Consider the following 21919-nt stretch of genomic DNA (forward strand, 5'->3'; position numbering starts at 1 on the left):
TGGGGCTTAACTGATCCGTTTTGGGCCGCTTGTGAGAGCCCCGAAACGGATCTCACAAGCAGACTCAGAAACGCAAGTGTGAAAGTAGCCTAAAGCGAATACTAGTGAGCACTTCCATTATGGAAGCTCGCACTAGTATGCATCAGATGCAGGGAGCGGGGAAGAAGCGCAGCAATCGCTTCCGATACGCACCCTCCCTGGTTTTCTTTGATGGGGCCCCCACTGCACTGTCCTGACCCCGTACAGCTTAGGACGTAGTACGCGCACTATGATCTGACGCTGCACGCTGTCAGGTGACAGTGCAGCGCGGGCCAGAGAACACAGGGGAGCGAGACACTGGACCCGGAGATGAAGAGGAGCCGCAGCGCAGGAGAGGTGAGGAGTTTTTTATTTTATTCATCTGAGGTCTGATAGGGGTTAATAAAGTCAGTGAGGAGGGGGGGATGGTGTGGAAATTGGCATTTGGCACTAGTATATTATAAATGTAAATTATAAATTGACTACCAACTAAGGGCTTTATTAATTTATAATTTACATTTATAATATACTAGTGCCAAATGCAAATTTCCACCACCTCAGTGACTACCAACTAATATAATATATATTATGAGATATAAAATATCGGTATAAATTATCAGATTATCGGTATCAGCTCTAAAAAAAAAAAATCTATATCGGTCGATCCCTAGTGAGTATGGCCATCTTTAACCCATTCAGAACCAAGGCAGTTTTCTTAAGGAACAGACCGACTTTTGCAAATCTGGCATGTGCCACTCATCTGCAACTTTGGAACGCTTTTACTTATCCAAGCCATTCTGAGACATTGTTCTTCATGACAGTGGTAAATTTCAGTTGATATGTTTTACCTTTATTTATAACAAAAAATATATAAAAAATCCATAGTGATAGTGGTAAGTCATAAACAGTGATACCTCAAATTATTTAATATTCCCCATATGTCTAATTTATTTTGACAACATTTTGTAAATGTCATTTTATTTTTTAGGACATTAGAAGGCCTTGCATTTTAGAAGCTATTTTTTAAATTCAAGAAAATTTCTAAAACACACTTTTTAAAGGACTAATTCAGTTATGAAGTCACTTTGTGGGATAGGGCTCACATGACAGCAACCACCCATATATGACCCCATGTTAAAAACTACACATATTCAAAACTGGTTTTGCAAACATTTCTAACCCTTTAGGTGTTCCACAAGAATTAAAGAAAAATAAAGGTGAAATTTAAAAATGTTATTTTTGCAGATTTTCCATTTTTCTAGTAATACCAAGGGTTAACAGCTAAACAAACCTCAATATTTATTACCCTGATTCTTCAGTTTACAGAAACAAAGCATATGTTAGTCATAAACTGGTATATAGGCGCACAGCTGGGCTCAAAAAGGGAAGGAGCGCCAGGCAGGTTTTGGAAAGCGGATTTCATTGGAATCATTTTCAGGCACCATTTGAAACCCTGAGGTACCCCTACAGTTGAAACCCCAAAAAAGTGACCCCATTTTGGAAATTACACCCCCTAAGGAATATTTCAAGTGGTGTAGTGGGTGCTTTGGCCCAAAAAGTGTTCCATAGAATTTATAAACACTTGCCCATGAAAAGAAGAAAGTGTCGCTTTAGGTCCAAATTGAAAATTTTCACATGGGGTAACAAGAGAAAATGCACCCCACAATTTGTTATGCATTTTTCCTCAATACAGCAACACCACATATGTTGTCATAAGCTGCTATTTGGGGAAGCAGCAGCGTTCAGAAGGGAAGGAGCGGCAACTGGATTTTACAAAATGGAATATGCTGAAATAGTTTTTAAGGGCCATAACTTTTTTCTTTTCTGTTGACTGAGCTGTGTGAGGGACTATTTTTTGCAGGACAAGCTGTAGTTTTTATTGGTACCATTTTCTGGTACAAATGATTTTTTGATAGCTTTTTATATCATTATATTTGTACTAATTTAGTACTGTTACATAGTTGATACAGTTGAAAAAAGTCCATAAGTATTATATTTATAATTTATATTTGCATTAAATATTTATACATAGTTATATTTGGTATATCCATATACTAACATCCATGAAATTTTTATTTTTCTGTCAACATAGTTGTCTGAGGGCTTGACTTTTTGCGGGCAGACTGCAGTTTTTATTGGTACCATTTTGGGTTACACATGACTTTTGATTGCTTTTTATACCATGTTTTTGGGAGGTAAGTTGACAAACCTCAATTCCATCATTGTTTTAAAAATTTTTTTTTTTTACGGTGTACGGTAACTATACCATACAGGTCATTACAGACGGGGCAATTATGCGGTGTTTTTTTTAAACCAATTATAAATTAGAAGATATGTATTGGAAAAAGCTATTATTTTTATTGAATTTCCTTAACTTTTTTTTTTTTTTTTTTTTACAAAGTCCCACTTGATTCTTAAATAGCCAGTCTGATGGCTGTACAAAAAAATCTACAATATTTGAAAATACGAATATATATCACTATATTCGAAATATTCGCGAATTCTCAGTGCCGATATTCGCGATTTAATATTCACTATTCGAATATTCGCGCCCAACACTAATTACCGGTAAGTAACTGTCATCTTTTCTCAACACCTCCACAGTGGCACAGACTACTAGGAGGAATAACAGAGAAATCAAAAAACAATCAGGATGGGACCACTGCAGATACTCTACAGGCGAGGGACAAGTCTTGATTCTTCAAGACATCCAATTGATAATGTCAAAAAAAAAAGGTGGAAGGTGAAGACCAGGTAGCTAGTTGCCTGGCATATTTGTTCTAACGGGACATGGATAATTCTTCCCATGAAGCTGCCACGTAACGAGTTGAATGGGCATTGAGACTAGGGCTGCAGCTGTTGATTATTTTAGTAATCAAGTATTATACAGATTAATCCAACGATTAATCTAGTACTCTAATAAGAAAAAGCTAATTAAAAGAACCTTTTTCCTATAAAAACTCATCAGCTCCCCTGCTATCAGTTCCTCCTTCAATGCAATTAGTTCCTCCAACAGTGCCATCATTTCCCCCCCAGTGCCACCAGCTCCCCCTCCAATGCCACCAGCTGCCCCCACTGCCATCAGTTCCCTCACTCCCCCTCCTAGCCAACAGTGCCCAGTAAACTAAAATACTTACCTTTCCTGTAGGGGCACTGTCAACACTCCAGAGATCTTCCACCCTCTTTTTCACGCGCTGCACTGTGATCTGACGTCACACAGCATCAGGTCATAGTGCGTGCTTACGTGCACTGTGTCCTGAAGATGTGTGTACTAGTGTTGATCGTGAATATCGGCACTTTGAGAATTCACGAAGATCTAGAATATAGTGCTATATATTCATAATCGCGAATATTCGTTTTTTTTTTTCATCAGTACTACTGCTTCTTGTTTGTGGGCCAATGAGAAGACTGCAATATCTTTGTCAGAGCTTCGCAACATCCCTAGCAACCAATAGGAAAGTTGCCTACCCCTTTACTATATAAGAAACTCCCCAGCAGCCATTTTCTGTTGTTTTTTTTGCAGTTCTGAGAGAGAGAGCAGTGTCATTGCTGTGCTTTGTAGACTCATCTGGATCCTTATTTAATTACATTAGTTAGCTTATATATATATACACACACAAACCAGATTCCAAAATAGTTGGGACACTAAACAAATTGTGAATAAAAACTGAATGCAATGATGTGGAGATGGCAAATGTCAATATTTTATTTGTAATAGAACGTAGATGACAGATCAAACGTTTAATCCGAGTAAATGTATCATTTTAAAGGAAAAATACGTTGATTCCAATTTTCACGGTGTCAACAAATCCCAAAAAAGTTGGGACAAGTAGCAATAAGAGGCTAGAAAAAGTAAATTTGAGCATAACGAAGAACTGGAAGACCAATTAACACTAATTAGGTCAATTGGCAACATGACTGGGTATAAAAAGAGCTTCTCAGAGTGGCAGTGTCTCTCAGAAGCCAAGATGGGTAGAGGATCACCAATTCCCACAATGTTGCGCAGAAAGATAGTGGAGCAATATCAGAAAGGAGTTACCCAGCGAAAAATTGCAAAGACTTTGCATCTATCATCATTAACTGTGCATAACATCATCCGAAGATTCAGAGAATCTGGAACAATCTCTGTGCGTAAGGGTCAAGGCCGTAAAACCATACTGGATGCCCGTGATCTCCGGGCCCTTAAATGACACTGCACCACAAACAGGAATGCTACTGTAAAGGGAATCACAGAGTGGGCTCAGGAATACTTCCAGAAACCATTGTCAGTGAACACAATCCACAGTGCCATCCGCCTTTGCCAGCTGAAACTCTACAGTGCAAAGAAGAAGCCATTTCTAAGCAAGATCCACAAGCTCAGGCGTTTTCACTGGGCCAGGGATCATTTAAAATGCAGTGTGGCAAAATGGAAGACTGTTCTGTGGTCAGACGAGTCACGATTCAAAGTTCTTTTTGGAAATCTGGGACGCCATGTCATCCGGACCAAAGAGGACAAGGACAACCCAAGTTGTTATCAACGCTCAGTTCAGAAGCCTGCATCTCTGATGGTATGGGGTTGCATGAGTGCGTGTGGCATGGGCAGCTTGCATGTCTGGAAAGGCACCATCAATGCAGAAAAATATATTCAGGTTCTAGAACAACATATGCTCCCATCCAGACGTCATCTCTTTCAGGGAAGACCCTGCATTTTTCAACAAGATAATGCCAGACCACATTCTGCATTAATCACAACATCATGGCTGCGTAGGAGAAGGATCCGGGTACTGAAATGGCCAGTCTGCAGTCCAGATCTTTCACCTATAGAGATCATTTGGCGCATCATAAAGAGGAAGGTGCAACAAAGAAGGCCCAAGATGATTGAACAGTTAGAGGCCTGTATCAGACAAGAATGGGAGAGCATTCCTATTTCTAAACTTGAGAAACTGGTCTCCTCGGTCCCCAGACGTCTATTGACTGTTGTAAGAAGAAGGGGAGATGCCACACAGTGGTGAAAATGGCCTTGTCCCAACTTTTTGGGGATTTGTTGACACCATGAAATTCTGATTCAACATATTTTTCCCTTAAAATTGTACATTTTCTCAGTTTAAACTTTTGTTCCGTGATTTATGTTCTATTCTGAATAAAATATTAGAAGTTGGCACCTCCACATCATTGCATTCAGTTTTTATTCACGATTTGTATAGTGTCCCAACTTTTTTGGAATCCGGTTTGTATATACTGCTCAAAAAAATAAAGGGAACACAAAAATAACACATCCTAGATCTGAATTAATTAAATATTTTTCTGAAATACTTTGTTCTTTACATAGTTGAATGTGCTGACAACAAAATCACGCAAAAATTAAAAAATGGAAATCAAATTTTTCAACCCATGGAGGTCTGGATTTGGAGTCACACTCAAAATTAAAGTGGAAAAACACACTACAGGCTGATCCAACTTTGATGTAATGTCCTTAAAACAAGTCAAAATGAGGCTCAGTAGTGTGTGTGGCCTCCACGTGCCTGTATGACCTCCCTACGACGCCTGTGCATGCTCCTGATGAGGTGGCGGACGGTCTCCTGAGGGATCTCCTCCCAGACCTGGACTAAAGCATCTGCCAACTCCTGGACAGTCTGTGGTGCAACGTGACGTTGGTGGATAGAGCGAGACATGATGTCCCAGATGTGCTCAATTGGATTCAGGTCTGGGGAACGGGCGGGCCAGTCCATAGCATCAATGCCTTCGTCTTGCAGGAACTGCTGACACACTCCAGCCACATGAAGTCTAGCATTGTCTTGCATTAGGAGGAACCCAGGGCCAACCACACCAGCATATGGTCTCACAAGGGGTCTGAGGATCTCATCTCGGTGATGTGATGTCACAACAATACTTAGGCTACTTTCACACTAGCGTTCGGAGCGGATCCGTCTGATGTTTCATCAGACGGATCCGCTCCAATAATGCAGGCGTTCGCATCCGTTCAGAACGGATGCGTCTGCATTAAAACTTAGAAAATTTTCTAAGTGTGAAATTGTCTGAGCGGATCCGTTCAGACTTTACATTGAAAGTCAATGGGGAACGGATCCGCTTGAAGATTGAGCCATATTGTGTCATCTTCAAACGGATCCGTCCCCATTGACTTACATTGTAAGTGTGGACGGATCCGCTCGCCTCCGCACGGCCAGGCGGACACCCGAACGCTGCAGGCAGCGTTCAGGTGTCCGCTCACTGAGCGAGGCGGAGGCTGAACGCTGGCAGGCGGATGCATTCTCAGTGGATCCGCCTCCACTGAGAATGCATTGGGGCCAGACGGATGCGTTCGGGACCGCTCGTGAGCCCCTTCAAACGGTGCGCACGAGCGGACACCCGAACGCTAGTGTGAAAGTAGCCTTAGTGCACCAATCAGTAATATCTACTCAGAACTGATAAAATGTGAAGTTGCATGTATTGTGCAAAAAGAATTTGCATCATTAGTGCCAATTTGCACAATCGCGAAAAGAATAACTGGAGATTGCAAATTCTAGAATTCGCAAATTTATTGCAAATATTATGCGAAAAATTCACAAAATATTGCGAAAACGAATATTGCCTATGCCGCTCATCACTAGTGTGTAAGTCAGGATCCAGTGCAGCACTGTGCGGGCAGGAGGGTGACCATGGTGTGTTAGAAATAGCAAGCGCTTCACTCACACTCCATGGTCACATGGCACAAACGAATCATCGATGCAAAAAATTTGCATCAAGGATTTCTTGTGTCGAGTTAATCGATTCATTCGAGTAATTGTTTCAGCCCTACTTGAGACCCTCAGGAGGCTCAATGTCCTTAGTTTTAGAACACCACACAATTGTAGATCTTAGGCCTCATGCACATGACCGTATTTTGTTTCCGTGTCCGTTCCGTTTTTTTGCGGATAGGATGCGGACCAATTCATTTCAATGGGTCCGCAAAAAACGCGGACAACACACCATGTGCTGTCCGCATCAGTATGTCCGTTCCGCCGCAAAAAAAAAATTGTGCATGTCCTATTTTTTTCTAGTTTGCGGACAAGGATAGGCATTATTACAATGGATCCGCCCAAAAAACGGATCCGCAAAAAAAACAGATGCCATACGGAAAGTCATCAGTTTTTTTTTGCGGATCCGCAATTTGCGGACCGCAAAACACATACGGTCGTGTGCATGTAGCCTTATCCATCTGCTTATAGATGATTTACTTGCTGCTTGCCCCTTACTGGTTCCTGCAAACTGCACAAAGAGCCAGTCCGTTTTTTTCTGAAGGTACTGGTTGCTTCAAGGTAGGCCAAGACACATCTACGAACATCTAGCATATGGAATAAAGCTTCCTCCTTTGAGCCTGCTGGAGACCCAAACGATGGTAGTGAAACTTCCTGTTGACAGTGAAATTTTGATACAACCTTGGGCAAAAAAAAAAAAAAAAAAGGGGAATGTTTACGAATAAGGATGAGCGAACCCGAACTACATTTTCGTAAAAGTCCGGGTTCGGTGTTCGGCGCTTTCTTGGCTCTTTTTGAAAGGCTGCAAAGCAGCCAATCAACAATCGTCATACTACTTGCCCCAAGAGGCCATCACAGCCTTGCCTACTATTGGCATGGCTGTGATTGGCCAGTGCAGCATGTGACCCAGCCTCTATATAAGCTTGGGTCACGTAGCGCTGCACGTCACTCTGCTGATACAAGCGTAGGGAGAGGTTGCTGCTGCGACGTTAGGGCGAGATTAGGCAGATTAACTCCTCCAAAAGACTTCATTCAGTGATCGATCTCCAGCTGTGGATAATTGAAGTGCTGATATTGAATTGCTCACTTTTTTTAGGCTGCCCAGAGCGTTTTTATATCACTTTTTTCTGGGGTGATCGGCGGCTATTTTGTGGCTTGTGGTGCGCCAGCACAAGCTACCACCAAGTGCATTTAACCATCAATAGTGTGGTTATTTTTTGGCCATATACTACATCAGGGGCAAGTTGAGCCTGTCACCCAGCGCCTAAAAAATAGGCCTGACATTTCTATTCCTCCAAATCAGTACTGTTTTAGCTGGTCAAGTTATTTTTAGTGACCGTAAAAGCACAGTTTTTGTTCTGTGTTGAAAAACTATTCCCAAATTTGCCATTCTCAAAATTAGTAGTTTCTGCTATATCAGGCCTACTTTAAAGCTATCCCAAAAAGGGTATATTAGATTCAAGGTGCTGATAGTGTCATTCTGAAAAACTTAACACACACGCTACAGTGCAGATACAAGTCTAATTCTGTGATTAAACGTATACCTGTCACACAGCGCCTAAAAAATAGGCCTCACATTTATATTCAGCTAAATCTGTCATTACTGGTGTGCCTGTATTAGTGTAATACGGTACCTAAATAGATAGCCAGACAGTGTTAGGTGTCTGTAAAAAAAGGCCTGAATTTTAATTCAATACATTGGCCCGAATAATATTTTTCTTATTGTGGTGAACGGTAACAATGAGGAAAACATCTAGTAAGGGACGCGGACGCGGTCGTGGTGGTGTTAGTGGACCCTCTGGTGCTGGGAGAGGACGTGGCCATTCTGCCACAGCCACACGTCCTTGTGTACCAACTACCTCAGGTCCCAGTAGCCGCCAGAATTTACAGGGATATTTGGTGGGGCCCAATGCCGTTCTAAGGATGGTAAGGCCTGAGCAGGTACAGGCATTAGTCAATTGGGTGGCCGACAGTGCATCCAGCACGTTCACATAATCTCCCACCCAGTCTTCTGCAGAAAGTGCACAGATGGCGCATGAAAACAAAGCCCATCAGTCTGTCACATCACCCCCATGCATATCAGGGAAACTGTCTGAGCCTCAAGTTATGCAGCAGTCTCTTATGCTGTTTGAAGACTCTGCTGCCAGGGTTTCCCGAAGGGCATCCACCTAGCCCTTCCCCAGGGGTGGAAGAGATAGAATGCACTAACGCACAACCACTTATGTTTCCTGATGATGAGGAGGACATGGGAATACCACCTCAGCACGTCTCTGATGATGACGAAACACAGGTGCCAACTGCTGCGTCTTTCTGCAGTGTGCAGACTGAACAGGAGGTCAGGGATCAAGACTGGGTGGAAGACGATGCAGGGGACGATGAGGTTCTAGACCCCACATGGAATGAAGGTCGTGCCACTGACTTTCACAGTTCGGAGGAAGAGGCAGTGGTGAGACCGAGCCAACAGCGTAGCAAAAGAGGGAGCAGTGGGCAAAATCAGAACACCCGCCGACAAGAGACTCCGCCTGCTACTAACCGCCGCCATCTGGGACCGAGCACCCCAAAGGCAGCTTCAAGGAATTCCCTGGCATGGCACTTCTTCAAACAATGTGCTGACGACAAGACCCGAGTGGTTTGCACACTGTGCCATCAGAGCCTGAAGCGAGGCATTAACGTTCTGAACCTTAGCACAACCTGCATGACCAGGCACCTGCATGCAAAGCATGAACTGCAGTGGAGTAAACACCTTAAAAACAAGGAAGTCACTCAGGCTCCCCCTGCTACCTCTTCTGCTGCTGCCGCCTCGGCCTCTTCCTCCGCCTCTGGAGGAACGTTGGCACCTGCCGCCCAGCAAACATGGGATGTACCACCAACACCACCACCTGCGTCACCAAGCATCTCAACCATGTCACACGGCAGCGTTCAGCTCTCCATCTCACAAACATTTGAGAGAAAGCGTAAATTCCCACCTAGCCACCCTCGATCCCTGGCCCTGAATGCCAGCATTTCTAAACTACTGGCCTATGAAATGCTGTCATTTAGGCTGGTGGACACAGACAGCTTCAAACAGCTCATGTCGCTTGCTGTCCCACAGTATGTTGTTCCCAGCCGCCACTACTTCTCCAAGAGAGCCGTGCCTTCCCTGCACAACCAAGTGTCTGATAAAATCAAGTGTGCACTGCGCAACGCCATCTGTGGCAAGGTCCACCTAACCACAGATACGTGGACCAGTAAGCACGGCCAGGGACGCTATATCTCCCTAACTGCACACTGGGTAAATGTAGTGGCGGCTGGGCCCCAGGTGGAGAGCTGTTTGGCGCACGTCCTTCCGCCGCCAAGGATCGCAGGGCAACATTCTTTGCCTCCTGTCTCCTCCTCCTCCTACTCAGCTTCCTCCTCCTCTTCTTCCACCTGCTCATCCAGTCAGCCACACACCTTCACCACCAACTTCAGCACAGCCCGGGGTAAACGTCAGCAGGCCATTCTGAAATGCATATGTTTGGGGGACAGGCCCCACACCGCACAGGAGTTGTGGCGGGGTATAGAACAACAGACCGACGAGTGGTTGCTGCCGGTGAGCCTCAAGCCCGGCCTGGTTGTGTGCGATAATGGGCGAAATCTCGTTGCAGCTCTGGGACTAGCCGGTTTGACGCACATCCCTTGCCTGGCGTATGTGCTGAATTTGGTGGTGCAGAAGTTCATTCGCAACTACCCCGACATGTCAGAGCTGCTGCATAAAGTGCGGGCCGTCTGTTCGCGCTTCCGGCGTTCACACCCTGCCGCTGCTCGCCTGTCTGCGCTACAGCGTAACTTCGGCCTTCCCGGTCACCGCCTCATATGCGACGTGCCCACCAGGTGGAACTCCACCTTGCACATGCTGGACAGACTGTGCGAGCAGCAGCAGGCCATAGTGGAGTTTTAGCTGCAGCACGCACGGGTCAGTCGCACTGCGGAACAGCACCACTTCACCACCGATGACTGGGCCTCCATGCGAGACCTGTGTGCCCTGTTGCGCTGTTTCGAGTACTCCACCAACATGGCCAGTGGCGATGACGCCGTTATCAGCGTTACAATACCACTTCTATGTCTCCTTGAGAAAACACTTAGGGCAATGATGGAAGAGGAGGTGGCCCAGGAGGAAGAGGGGTCATTTTTAGCACTTTCAGGCCAGTCTCTTCGAAGTGACTCAGAGGGAGGTTTTTTGCAACAGCAGAGGCCAGGTACAAATGTGGCCAGACAGGGCCCACTACTGGAGGACGAGGATGAGGATGAAGCATGTTCACAGCGGGGTGGCACCCAAAGCAGCTCGGGCCCATCACTGGTGCGTGGCTGGGGGGAAACACAGGACGATACGCCTCCCACAGAGGACAGCTTGTCCTTACCTCTGGGCAGCCTGGCACACATGAGCGACTACATGCTGCAGTGCCTGCGCAACGACAGCAGAGTTGCCCACATTTTAACGTGTGCGGACTACTGGGTTGCCACCCTGCTGGATCCCCGGTACAAAGACAATGTGCCCACCTTACTTCCTTAACTGGAGCGTGATAGGAAGATGCGCGAGTACAAGCGCACGTTGGTAGACGCGCTACTGAGAGCATTCCCAAATGTCACAGGGGAACCAGTGGAAGCCCAAGGCGAAGGCAGAGGAGGAGCAAGAGGTCGCCAACGCAGCTGTGTCACGGCCAGCTCCTCTGAGGGCAGGGTTAGCATGGCAGAGATGTGGAAAAGTTTTGTCACCACGCCACAGCTAACTGCACCACCACCTGATACGGAACGTGTTAGCAGGAGGCAACATTTCACTAACATGGTGGAACAGTACCTGTGCACATCCCTCCACGTACTGACTGATGGTTCGGCCCCATTCAACTTCTGGGTCTCCAAATTGTCCACGTGGCCAGAGCTAGCCTTTTATGCCTTGGAGGTGCTGGCCTGCCCGGCGGCCAGCGTTTTGTCTGAACGTGTATTCAGCACGGCAGGGGGCGTCATTACAGTCAAACGCAGCCGCCTGTCTACAGCCAATATGGACAAGCTGACGTTCATAAAAATGAACCAGGCATGGATCCACAGGACCTGTCCATCCCTTGTGCAGATTAGACATTAACTACCTCCCCTTAACCATATATTATTGTACTCCAGGGCACTTCCTCATTCAATCCTATTTTTATTTTCATTTTACCATTATATTGCGGGGCAACCCAAAGTTGAATGAACCTCTCCTCTATCTGGGTGCCGGGGCCTAAATATGTGACAGTGGCCTGTTCCAGTGGTGGGTGACGTGAAGCCTGATTCTCTGCTATAACATGAAGACTGATTCTGTGCTGACATGAAGCCAGATTCTCTCTTACGGGACCTCTCTCCTCTGTCTGGGTGCCAGGGCCTAAATGTGTGACAGTGGCCTCTTCCAGTGGTGGGTGACGTGAAGCCTGATTCTCTGCTATGACATGAAGACTGATTCTGTGCTGACATGAAGCCAGATTCTCTGTTACGGGACCTCTCTCCTCTGTCTGGGTGCCAGGGCCTAAATATGTGACAGTGGCCTCTTCCAGTGGTGGGTGACGTGAAGCCTGATTCTCTGCTATGACATGAAGACTGATTCTGTGCTGACATGAAGCCAGATTCTCTGTTACGGGACCTCTCTCCTCTGTCTGGGTGTCGGGGCCTAAATATGTGACAGTGGCCTGTTCCAGTGGTGGGTGACGTGAAGCCTGATTCTCTGCTATGACATGAAGACTGATTCTCTGCTGACATGAAGCCAGATTCTCTGCTATGGCATGAAGAGACTGATTCTCTGCTGACATGAAGCCAGATTCTCTGCTATGGCATGAAGAGACTGATTCTCTGCTGATGTGAAGCCCGATTCTCTGCTATGGGACCTTTGTCCAATTGATATTGGTTAATTTTTATTTTTTTTATTTTAATTCATTTCCCTATCCACATTTGTTTGCAGGGGATTTACCTACATGTTGCTGCCTTTTGCAGCCCTCTAGCTCTTTCCTGGGCTGTTTTACAGCCTTTTTAGTGCCGAAAAGTTCGGGTCCCCATTGACTTCAATGGGGTTCGGGTTCGGGTTCGGGACGAAGTTCGAGTCGGGTTCGGATCCCGAACCCGAACGGCCGAACTTCCCGGAAATGAACTTCTCGAACCCGAACATCCAGGTGTTCGCTCAACTTTATTTACGAACTATCGTTAAGTAGGAAGGTTTGCATGAAAATGCCTGAATTTCTCCCACTCTCCTGGTTGTCGTAATAGCTACTAGGAATACTGTTTAAATTAGAGCAACTTTGTTTTGTTTTAAAACTGTTTTATTCATTTTGTCAAACATATAAATCTTGATTAAGAAAAATCTTTTTCCTGAATATCTAACAAGGTATATAAATGTATAAATGCAAAGATGCCAAGTGGTACAGTATAAATTGTAAATACTAGAGTGCCCTAAATGAGAGCAATTTTAAGGGAATCTCTGATAAAGGCTCAAAGGGAGGTTCTGTCAAGGCAGATGATACTAAATTTAGGTGCCAAGGAGGAACCGTAGGCCTGACTATAGGTTGATTTCTTTGAGCCCCTTTGATGAATCTCTTTACAAGTTCATAGTCTGCCAGTTTAGTATCTAGGAAGGCACTCAAGGCAGCTACATGAACTTTAAATGGTACTGACCGTTAGTCCCATGTCTAGACCTGCTTGAAGGAAATCACGGATAACATAAGTTTAGGGCTGCTGACTTTTTTTTTAAAAGTTTAAAATAAGGAGATAGCAGGCACACTCATAAGTGGGATTAATAATGGTAGTTTTTATTTAAAATACTAGTTTAAAAATAAGGTAGGGATTTTTATAGCATAGGTGAGTGAGTGGGGGAATCTGGGCACTTGTGGTGGGTGCCAGATAAGGGGTGGCTGGTACCAGTTTTTTTAGGATGGATCCGTGTGGGAAAATCAGTGGTGTCTAGTCCATTAGGATAATTAGTATATAAAGTGGTGGGAAAAAGGTTGTAAAACAGGTGATAAAAAATTATAAAAAGTATGATAAAAAAAAAATATTAGGACATAGAAATAAAAAAATCTGTGAAAAATAATGTACTTTTCAGGATGAAAAAAGTTGGAAAAGTCAATAAGATGTACTACTGGTGCTATTGACCATGGGTTGGATCTTTTCTGGTGGGCTTCTATGGATATAATATCCTTTCCCAGCAGTTGGTGATCAGTCTATGTCCCTTTATAAGTAGATAGATATATAGGTTGCGAAAAAAAGAAGAAGTTGTCAAGTCTTATAAAATATAATCATACACAGTATGGTCCCTTGTGGGACTATAGCTTATATAGGGTAGCGCTAAAAGGAAAAATGGATAAAAAAAAAGCACTATCCTGTATAGTATACAATGTGAAGCTTATGCTTGTGGAGGAAAGAAACAACAACCTGTGGGGGAATTGGTGTTCTGGACCTCGGTACGGCGTCCCGTACTGTCTTGGGTTCAGAGATCACTTACCCACCTCGCAGTTATGTCTTCCGTCGGTGCTCCAAACAGATGTTGCTTGCAGCTCTGTTCTCCGGCTGTCGGCGTCCCACGTGGTATCCAAGCGCGCGCGTCTGTTGTTAGGTATGCACGTGACCTAGTGTTGGTCACGTGATCGGGATCTGCCGGGCCGGTTTGAGAGTGCAAATGATGTTAGGGGAGCGCTTCTGCTTCCAGGTCCCTCTTTGGATGTTGCTATTGCTCTATTGGCAATAATCCTCCGTACTCCTTAAGGAGTAAAATAGATATGGTACAGACCATCTGTTATTTGAAGAAAAACTCGTCGATTTAGACTCCATTCTCCCTCCTTTAATGCATCTCTGCTCAGAAAATCGGCTACCATGTTTGCTTTCCCCTTTATATGAACTGTGGAAATAGAGGTTAGATTTTTTTTCTACCCAGTCGAATATTTTCCGCAAGACTTTTGCCAAGGATATACTTCTTGTACCTCCTTGTTTGTTTAAGTAGGTGACGGTAGTGATGTTGTCTGAGAAGATCTTTACATCTCTTCTCCTTATTTCTAGCTGTAGTGCCTTCAGAGCTTCCCACACTGCCGAGAGTTATCTTAGATTGGAGGAGCTCTGACTTAAAGGGAAAACCCGTCATCAACTTTATGCTGATCTCACTGTGGGCAGCATAAAATAGTGACAGAAATGCGGATGTCATTTATGAGCTAAAAGTGAGTGGTTGCCGAGAACCAGCATCATAATCATTGCAGCACAGGCAATGAAAATCTACTTGAGAAGAGTCATGGTTATTCATAATCTCCTGCTCTCACCCATCTGATGATGATTGGCAGTTCTCTTATAGAAAGAAAGGGAGAAAACTAGGTAGGCTAGGTGGCTGTGACTCTTTTCCAGGCCTAGTCTGCAATGATTGTGATGTTGGTGCTCAGCGACCACTTACTTTGAAATCAACTCACCTGTCTCTACTTTATGCTGCTGTTAGTATGGGCAGCATAAAGTTGATGACAGGTTCCCTTAAAGGGGTTGTCTGGGTTCAGAGATGAACCCAGACATAGCCATATTTTCACCCAGACACTAAGATGACCATTGGAGCATTTTATGAAATGCTCATCTTGGTGGGGCTGCCTAGGTGAAAATATGGGTATGTCCGGGTTCACTAGTGAAACCTTCAATTGATGAGGAATTTTGACTCTTCTTGTTCGAGTTCTGTTGCATGAAGACCTGAAGGACTCTGGAGCCCACCTTACCGCTGGAATTGTCGAGGGCAGACCTAGGATCTTCATTATAAAACAAAGACTCTTTTTTTCATTTTTTCAAGCAAGGAAAAGATATCGCCTGCAAATCTATCAGTACTCCCAAAAATATCTTCCTTCTGCCAGGCATCAGGTCTGACTTTTCTGTATTTATTAGCCATCCTAAGGTCTCCAGATCCTGTCAAACTATACCTAAGTGTTCTATCAGTTTTTCCCTTGAAACTGCGGCTATGAGAAAGTTGTCTAAATAAGGGATGACTAATATATTTTTTTTGATGGAGATGCGATATTACTTCTGACATGACAATTGTGAACACTCTGGGGGCTCATGTTAAGCCAAAGGGCAGGACCTGGAACTGAAAATGAGATATCTTGTCTCCAGTCTGTATTGCGAACCTCAATCTTGTGGTGTCCACTATATATTGGAATGTGGTAATACGCATCTGTGAGATCTAGAGTTGCTGTATAAAAGTTCCTTCCTAATAGATTTATTGTAGACTTCACTGTCTCCATTTTTATCTGTTTGTACTGTATGTGTTTGTTTAGACCTTTCAGATTTATAATTAGTCTGTGCGAGCCATTTCCCCAAAGATTGGGGAATAGAACCCTTCCCTTCTGCAGGTACCAGAGCAATAGCTAGTTTTTGAAGGAGAATGTCCAGCTGGTATAAGGGTTAACTGGTCTTTCCTTTTTAATTCTCTGTTCACACAAAGGACGTTTGGTGGGTGGGAGGAAAATTCTAGTTTTAGTCCCTACTCTATTACGTCTAGCACCCAGGGTGCTGTGGAGATTTTCTTCCAGGAGGGAAGTTTTTTTAGCCTTTCTCCCATCAAACTTTTTAGAGGATTTTCTAGGGTTAAAAAGGAATACTTTGCCCCTTCCTCTGTTTGCTTGCCACTTTCCTGAAAACCCTCTTTTTTCGGATCCTATTTTCCTTTCCTTGAAGGGCCAAAGACCCAAAAGGGCCAAAAATTGAGTCTGAGGGAAAAACCTTTTTTTCTATCCGTAGCCTTCTCCAGAATATCATCTAAGACTGATGCAAAAAGTCTCTCTCTCACAAGGAATACCACACAATTTTTTCTTTTAAGCTGCATCACCTGACCACGACATTAAGAATACTGCCCCGCTTAGTGGCATTAGAGAGGGCTGCAGATCTAGCAGCTAGATTTACTGTGTCCGCCGAAGCGTCTGCCAGAATATTTGCTGCCCGTTTTAACATAGGTAGGGATGCAATGATATCTTCCCTTTGGGTTCCTGCCGTTAGATGCTTCTCGATCTGACTAATCCAGATGGACATAAATCTTGCAGTGTAGGTAGCTGCTACACTAGGTTTGAATATAGCCATTGAAGCTTATCAAGATATTTTCAATAGGGCTTCACCTTTTTTTTTATTTTTTATTATTTATCGGCTCCCTAAGGAGACCAACATCCTCAAAAGGCAAGGGCTGATTTTTTTCGTTATTTTTTGCCACGGGAACGTCCACCTTAGGGCATTTATCCCAGAGGGTGGTCTCTTCCTCTGAGAAAGGATACTTTCTCTTAAAGATTCTGGAAACCCCTAGTTTTTTTTTTCCCCCTCCGGGTCCGCCCACTCTTTCTTTATAAGTTTTGTTATAGTAGAATAGAGAGGGAATACTCTTTTCCCCCAATCCTTTAAACATAAGGTCTTGGACTGATTATTCTAAGGTTGCTTAGAATAATTATATTTAACGTCGCTCTGATAGTCTTTAATAAAGCATCAGTTTCCTTAATAGAGCAGAGAGGACGACCTGTCTCATTTTCTGAGGAGTCTGAGTCAGAACCTGAGATTAATTCTCCTTCATCTAATTCCTCTTGAGGATCTATCTCAGGAGTGGATACCACGGCAGTAGAGACATATGGACGCCATCCTGAAATCCACTGTGCTGCTTACTTCATCCTTGATAAAAGATCTGATATTGTCTAATAGTGATGGTGACTCCCCAGAAATTAGTTTATCCAGTCATTTGGAGCCTAACAGCTTTTTATGTCCAGAAGGTAGACTTTTCTTGCATATGGAACACTTTTTAGTACTCTGAGATCCTTCAGTGGCCGTTTGGTATGTCCTTAGGTCAGGGATAATCAAACATAATCAGGGAGGAAGCAGCAGAACCCATTAAAAAAGAAAACCCCACCACCTAATCGTGTGCTAACATATTACCTTCAATAATTGAGCAATAGAAGGGCACATCATACAGAGGAGGAGAACTCACCGGGCTGAGGGCTTTTACCGGGTCTGCAGATTTGCACATGGTCCTGACATCCTGCCACAGAGGAGACGCCGACCTGAGCATTCCCTCCAGATTTTAAACGCTAGTTGCCTAGGGGGAAGTGCCGCTCCGGAAGAGCTCATTGAAATTTCAAGCCCACCAAGATACAGTCTGCCTCCACTCACATGACCCTGGCGTCCTCGAGTGATATTTCGCACAGACGCTGCCCGGGGTCCACCACCACGGGAGGACTTATGCCAGAGCAGGAAGGGTTGCACCGCAACCCTGCTCAAGGATCCGTAGAAGCGCAGGCTAGGTGTCATACCTACATCCCATAGGTGTACGCCTACAGGAGATATCCACACCATCCGGGAGGGACAGGAAACAACTGGAGCAGGTAAGGGGAGGGGGCTATTTAAAGATCTCCAAGTTGTTTCCTGTCCCTAGGGAGGCAGGGTAATCTCCTAGTAGTCCGTGCCGCTGTGGAAGTGTTGGGAAAACTGGCATTTTCCGCCAAAGTACACTAATTGGTTAGTCTGTTCAGAGCAATCACTGACAAGCGACCACTCTATTGGTCCCTTGCCAGCATCTCCAGAGTCTCAGCTGTCCATGACAGCTGAGGCATCGGCACTGTGCCACTTCCTTGTGTCACAGCAGCGTTTAATAGTTCAGTGCTCAACTGGGGTACTGTTACGCCGATGTATATAATGGTGCAGTGGTAGAAAAGTGGTTAATAAAATGGAGGCTGAAAATCCATAGGACCACATATGGGTTAATTCTAACAGCAGAATCAGTGTAATATTGAGTTCTATTTCTGTTAACACCAGCTGTATTACAGGGAAAAATGTAATTGGATATTTGTAAAAATAATTGTATAAATATTTGTAACATACATGGAAACACCTAAAGAGTTAAAAACTTCCTAAACATGGCAGAAAACAGTTTTTAAAAGCAGAAAAATTTATAGTTTTTCCAAATTCTTGTTAAAATTTGTGTCAAAAAAGTAAAAATTTCTTAACTGAAATTTATCACTAAAAAGTACAATTGGGGAGATTTATCTAGACCAGGGTTTAACGCTGGCAACCTGTGCCTCATCAAAAATTTAAACAGCATAGAGTTCAGTTGTCATTTATGCCAAGAAACTCGAGTAAATTAGGATAAAACTAAAACACCATGCAGTCTTTTCGGAAAGTGATGAGGGTCAGTAGTAAATCACCATATGCACATAAAACTTGCGCAAATGGTGTTTCAAAAGTTGCAAATCCAGTATTTGAGAATTTTTACAGCCAGTTTTCTGGTATCTGTGGGTGACGGATCTCCCGCAATGTGCCTCAAAAAGAAAATGTCTGAATCATTTGGATTAAGTTCCAGTGACTCATGCCAGACTTAAAAATCCACTGCCATTTGCAGCATCCCTTAGTTTTTGTAATGTCTGCTGATCTGCATGTACTTTATATGATGTAATACAGAACACATCCTAGCAAGTTATCATTCCAACCATACACACACAGGCTGTAAATAAAGTGCCAACACACGTGAGATGCTTTCCTGTTTTTTTTTATTTTTTTTATTGCTGTTAATTCAAGGAAATATTTTTGCATAAAATTCAAAATCTTTTCTAGAAATATAAGTAACCTTTCCAGTACATAACGGTTGAAATATCAAAGAATATGGTAAACATACTAATAACTGGAAGGTAATGCACAGTACTGTAGAATCCTCTCTTCTTGCCCATCTGTAATCCTCAGATTTTTTTTTTTACCTGAAGAGTTTTGCAATACCTTCACTGTGTTCTATCATATCCAAAAATATCTAGAATTTCAAATAAAATAGAAGATATTTTCTCTTAAATTAAAGCTTCATAGGAACTAGTACGGTAACTAAATGCTGTTCAGACATCAGAATTGGATGCTTTATTATTAAAGGAAAAAAACAACACTGCATTAGCTGGGGAGGACAAAACAGTGTTTTACATCAAGACCAACTTTTTTTTTTTCCAAGTATTGCACCTGAATATTCGTTTTCCTATTTTATGGTCTAACACCATACGTGTAGTTTTACATACACTACGTATTTACAAGTGCTGCTATACCTGCTGTAAAAATATACTTGGCCTATGTAAAAGGCATATTAAACTATATCCTCCCAGCAAATGGAAATGATAGGAATGCAAAAAAATAAAAATAACAAAAATTTGCTGGTAAAAGACTGCTGCTGGAAACACATCCATAACTCCCAAATAACCTCAGTGCACACAGTTACAGTATAAACATTACCTGGAAGAATGGACTGTAGTGCATAAGTTGGCAATGGGTTTGGGGTATAAACTTTAAAAAAAAAAAAAAAACAGCAGCATTAGTCTTTTGACATTAAGGGAACCTGCACACGGTGGGGATTTGTACGCAGAAAATCTGCACTAAAACCGCACATAAATCCACACTATTTGTTAAGGTTTTAGCTAGGGTTTTTGGTGCAAATTTTGTGTGTTAACCCCTGTGAAGACTAAGGGAAAAACCACTATAAACAAGGTTTGGAATTGCAAACATTTGACTTGTTGTGCATTTGAAAATCTGCACGCACTGCAGGTCAATTTCCACACTGAAGAAAAAAAGCAAAAGTGTATGTGAAAGTAGTCCAATCTCATTCACTTTGACAGTACTGTATTCTACGTTTTGTTTTCTGCACAAAAATCAGCTTGGAAAAACGCGTGTCATCTGCAGTGTGTGCAATTAAGCTTAGGGCACCTGACAAATGCCATGTACAGTTTGTTTTTGTGCGGATTTTAATACCCACAGCATGTCAAATGTTTGTGCAATTCCACACCTTATGTAGAGTGGTTCGCCCCATAGATTTCAAAGGGGTTGTTAAACAATAAATCCGCAAAAAACACCAAAACCACAATTAGTGTGGATTTCAAGCAGATTCTCTGCATACAAATCTGCCTCGTGTTCAGGTAACCTAACACAGTTTCAGACTTTCACATTATGTATCACACTTAGTGGCAGAATTGAAAAAAAAACTAATAGTAACGCTTTTATTCTTCTAAGGATCAAGAATATTCCTCAAAATTACACAGTCAAGGCTTTTAGATTTAAATACTTTCATACATCCTGAGTGAAAATAAATTAGGACTAGGTGTATGACTCGCAAAAAACATTACGCTTGCCCTACCCATTAGATCTATATCATCCGAATCTGCAGGCTTCGGCTGACCATCTAATGTGCATGGGGTATCTTCACTCTCTGTTGGAATTCATCAAGGTCGATCCTTTTGTTCTCAGAGAGATAAGCCACCTCCAGAGAGTAGACCGCCAGCTCTCTCATGTGTATGGCCAAGCCTTACTGTGAAGACTTAACATACAGTCATAAATTCATAGGCAGACAAGTTTAAATAGAAACCTAAAAAACATAGGTTATTTCCTATGCTAAAAAATAATCACGGAAAACATCTCCTACAACCGATTGGTAAAGAATGAGCATGACACAGAGAGGAATTCTGCACCAACGGTGATCTTGGAGACATCTTCGTATTCATACTTCAATATTAGGAGAACACAAGGATTTTTCCCAATAAATATCTGAAATGCAACAACTCAAGTTGGAGTACTAGTGCTTTTGTTGAAGAAGTTCTCACCGAGCACAGACATACACATAAGGACACCTCCACTGTAAATGACTTAAAAACAGATTCTCATTTTACTCCAGTAACCTTGAACCTAAAGTGTGGAGGTTATTGGACAGACAGTGCAGAGGCTCTTCCTTCTAGAGCTTTAATCTCAAAAGAAATACAAAATTGCATAATATCCCCAGATCTATCAAATGAATTAAAAGAAAGGTGCTCCAATCAAGTCTTCTGGGCGATTTATAATTTCGATTAAGAATCCTCTCAGTCTCCAGGTCAACAGCCTCTAAGAACTGATTTTTCCAGGCCATGTTACCAAGCCTCTCTTCCTCAAAACTGCTTCTGGTCTTCAAGTTCAGGGTTCATTTTTCATGGCACAGGAATGGGTTTGACAACACGGTGAAGCAATCATGAGAGACTAGCTCCCATTATCAAATGGAAAGCAAAACTTCCGTATCGTTATAAATGGATGCACTTTTTTTTTTATACTTTTTTTTTTTTTTCATTTATTTAATGTGGACTGGTGTCTTTCTGCAGAATCCAAAGAATCATTAGAAGGATTAAGGAGATACCTCAGCCTGAAAGTGCCTAAAACAGGAAAGAAAACTGCTAAGT

The 21919-nt window shown here is 43.1% G+C and overlaps 1 protein-coding gene across 6 annotated transcripts in view; it reads right to left on the reverse strand.

Annotated features, from left to right (window-relative positions):
* Window positions 1–18593: 18593 nt before the first annotated feature.
* Window positions 18594–21919, reverse strand: part of ZCCHC2 (zinc finger CCHC-type containing 2) — a 67451-nt gene continuing 64125 nt past the window's right edge. For 4 of the 6 annotated variants that reach the window (XM_040431952.1, XM_040431951.1, XM_040431947.1 and 1 more), the window contains one exon: window positions 21803–21892. In XM_040431952.1, coding sequence (XP_040287886.1) covers window positions 21807–21892 — 86 coding nt within the window. In that variant the 3' untranslated portion in view covers window positions 21803–21806. Of the gene's footprint in view, window positions 21893–21919 lie in introns of all 6 variants that reach the window. The other 2 variants (XM_040431953.1, XM_040431950.1) reach the window with 2 other exon arrangements.

Source organism: Bufo bufo, chromosome 5 (genome assembly GCF_905171765.1).
Source record: "Bufo bufo chromosome 5, aBufBuf1.1, whole genome shotgun sequence".
Lineage (NCBI taxonomy): Eukaryota > Metazoa > Chordata > Amphibia > Anura > Bufonidae > Bufo > Bufo bufo.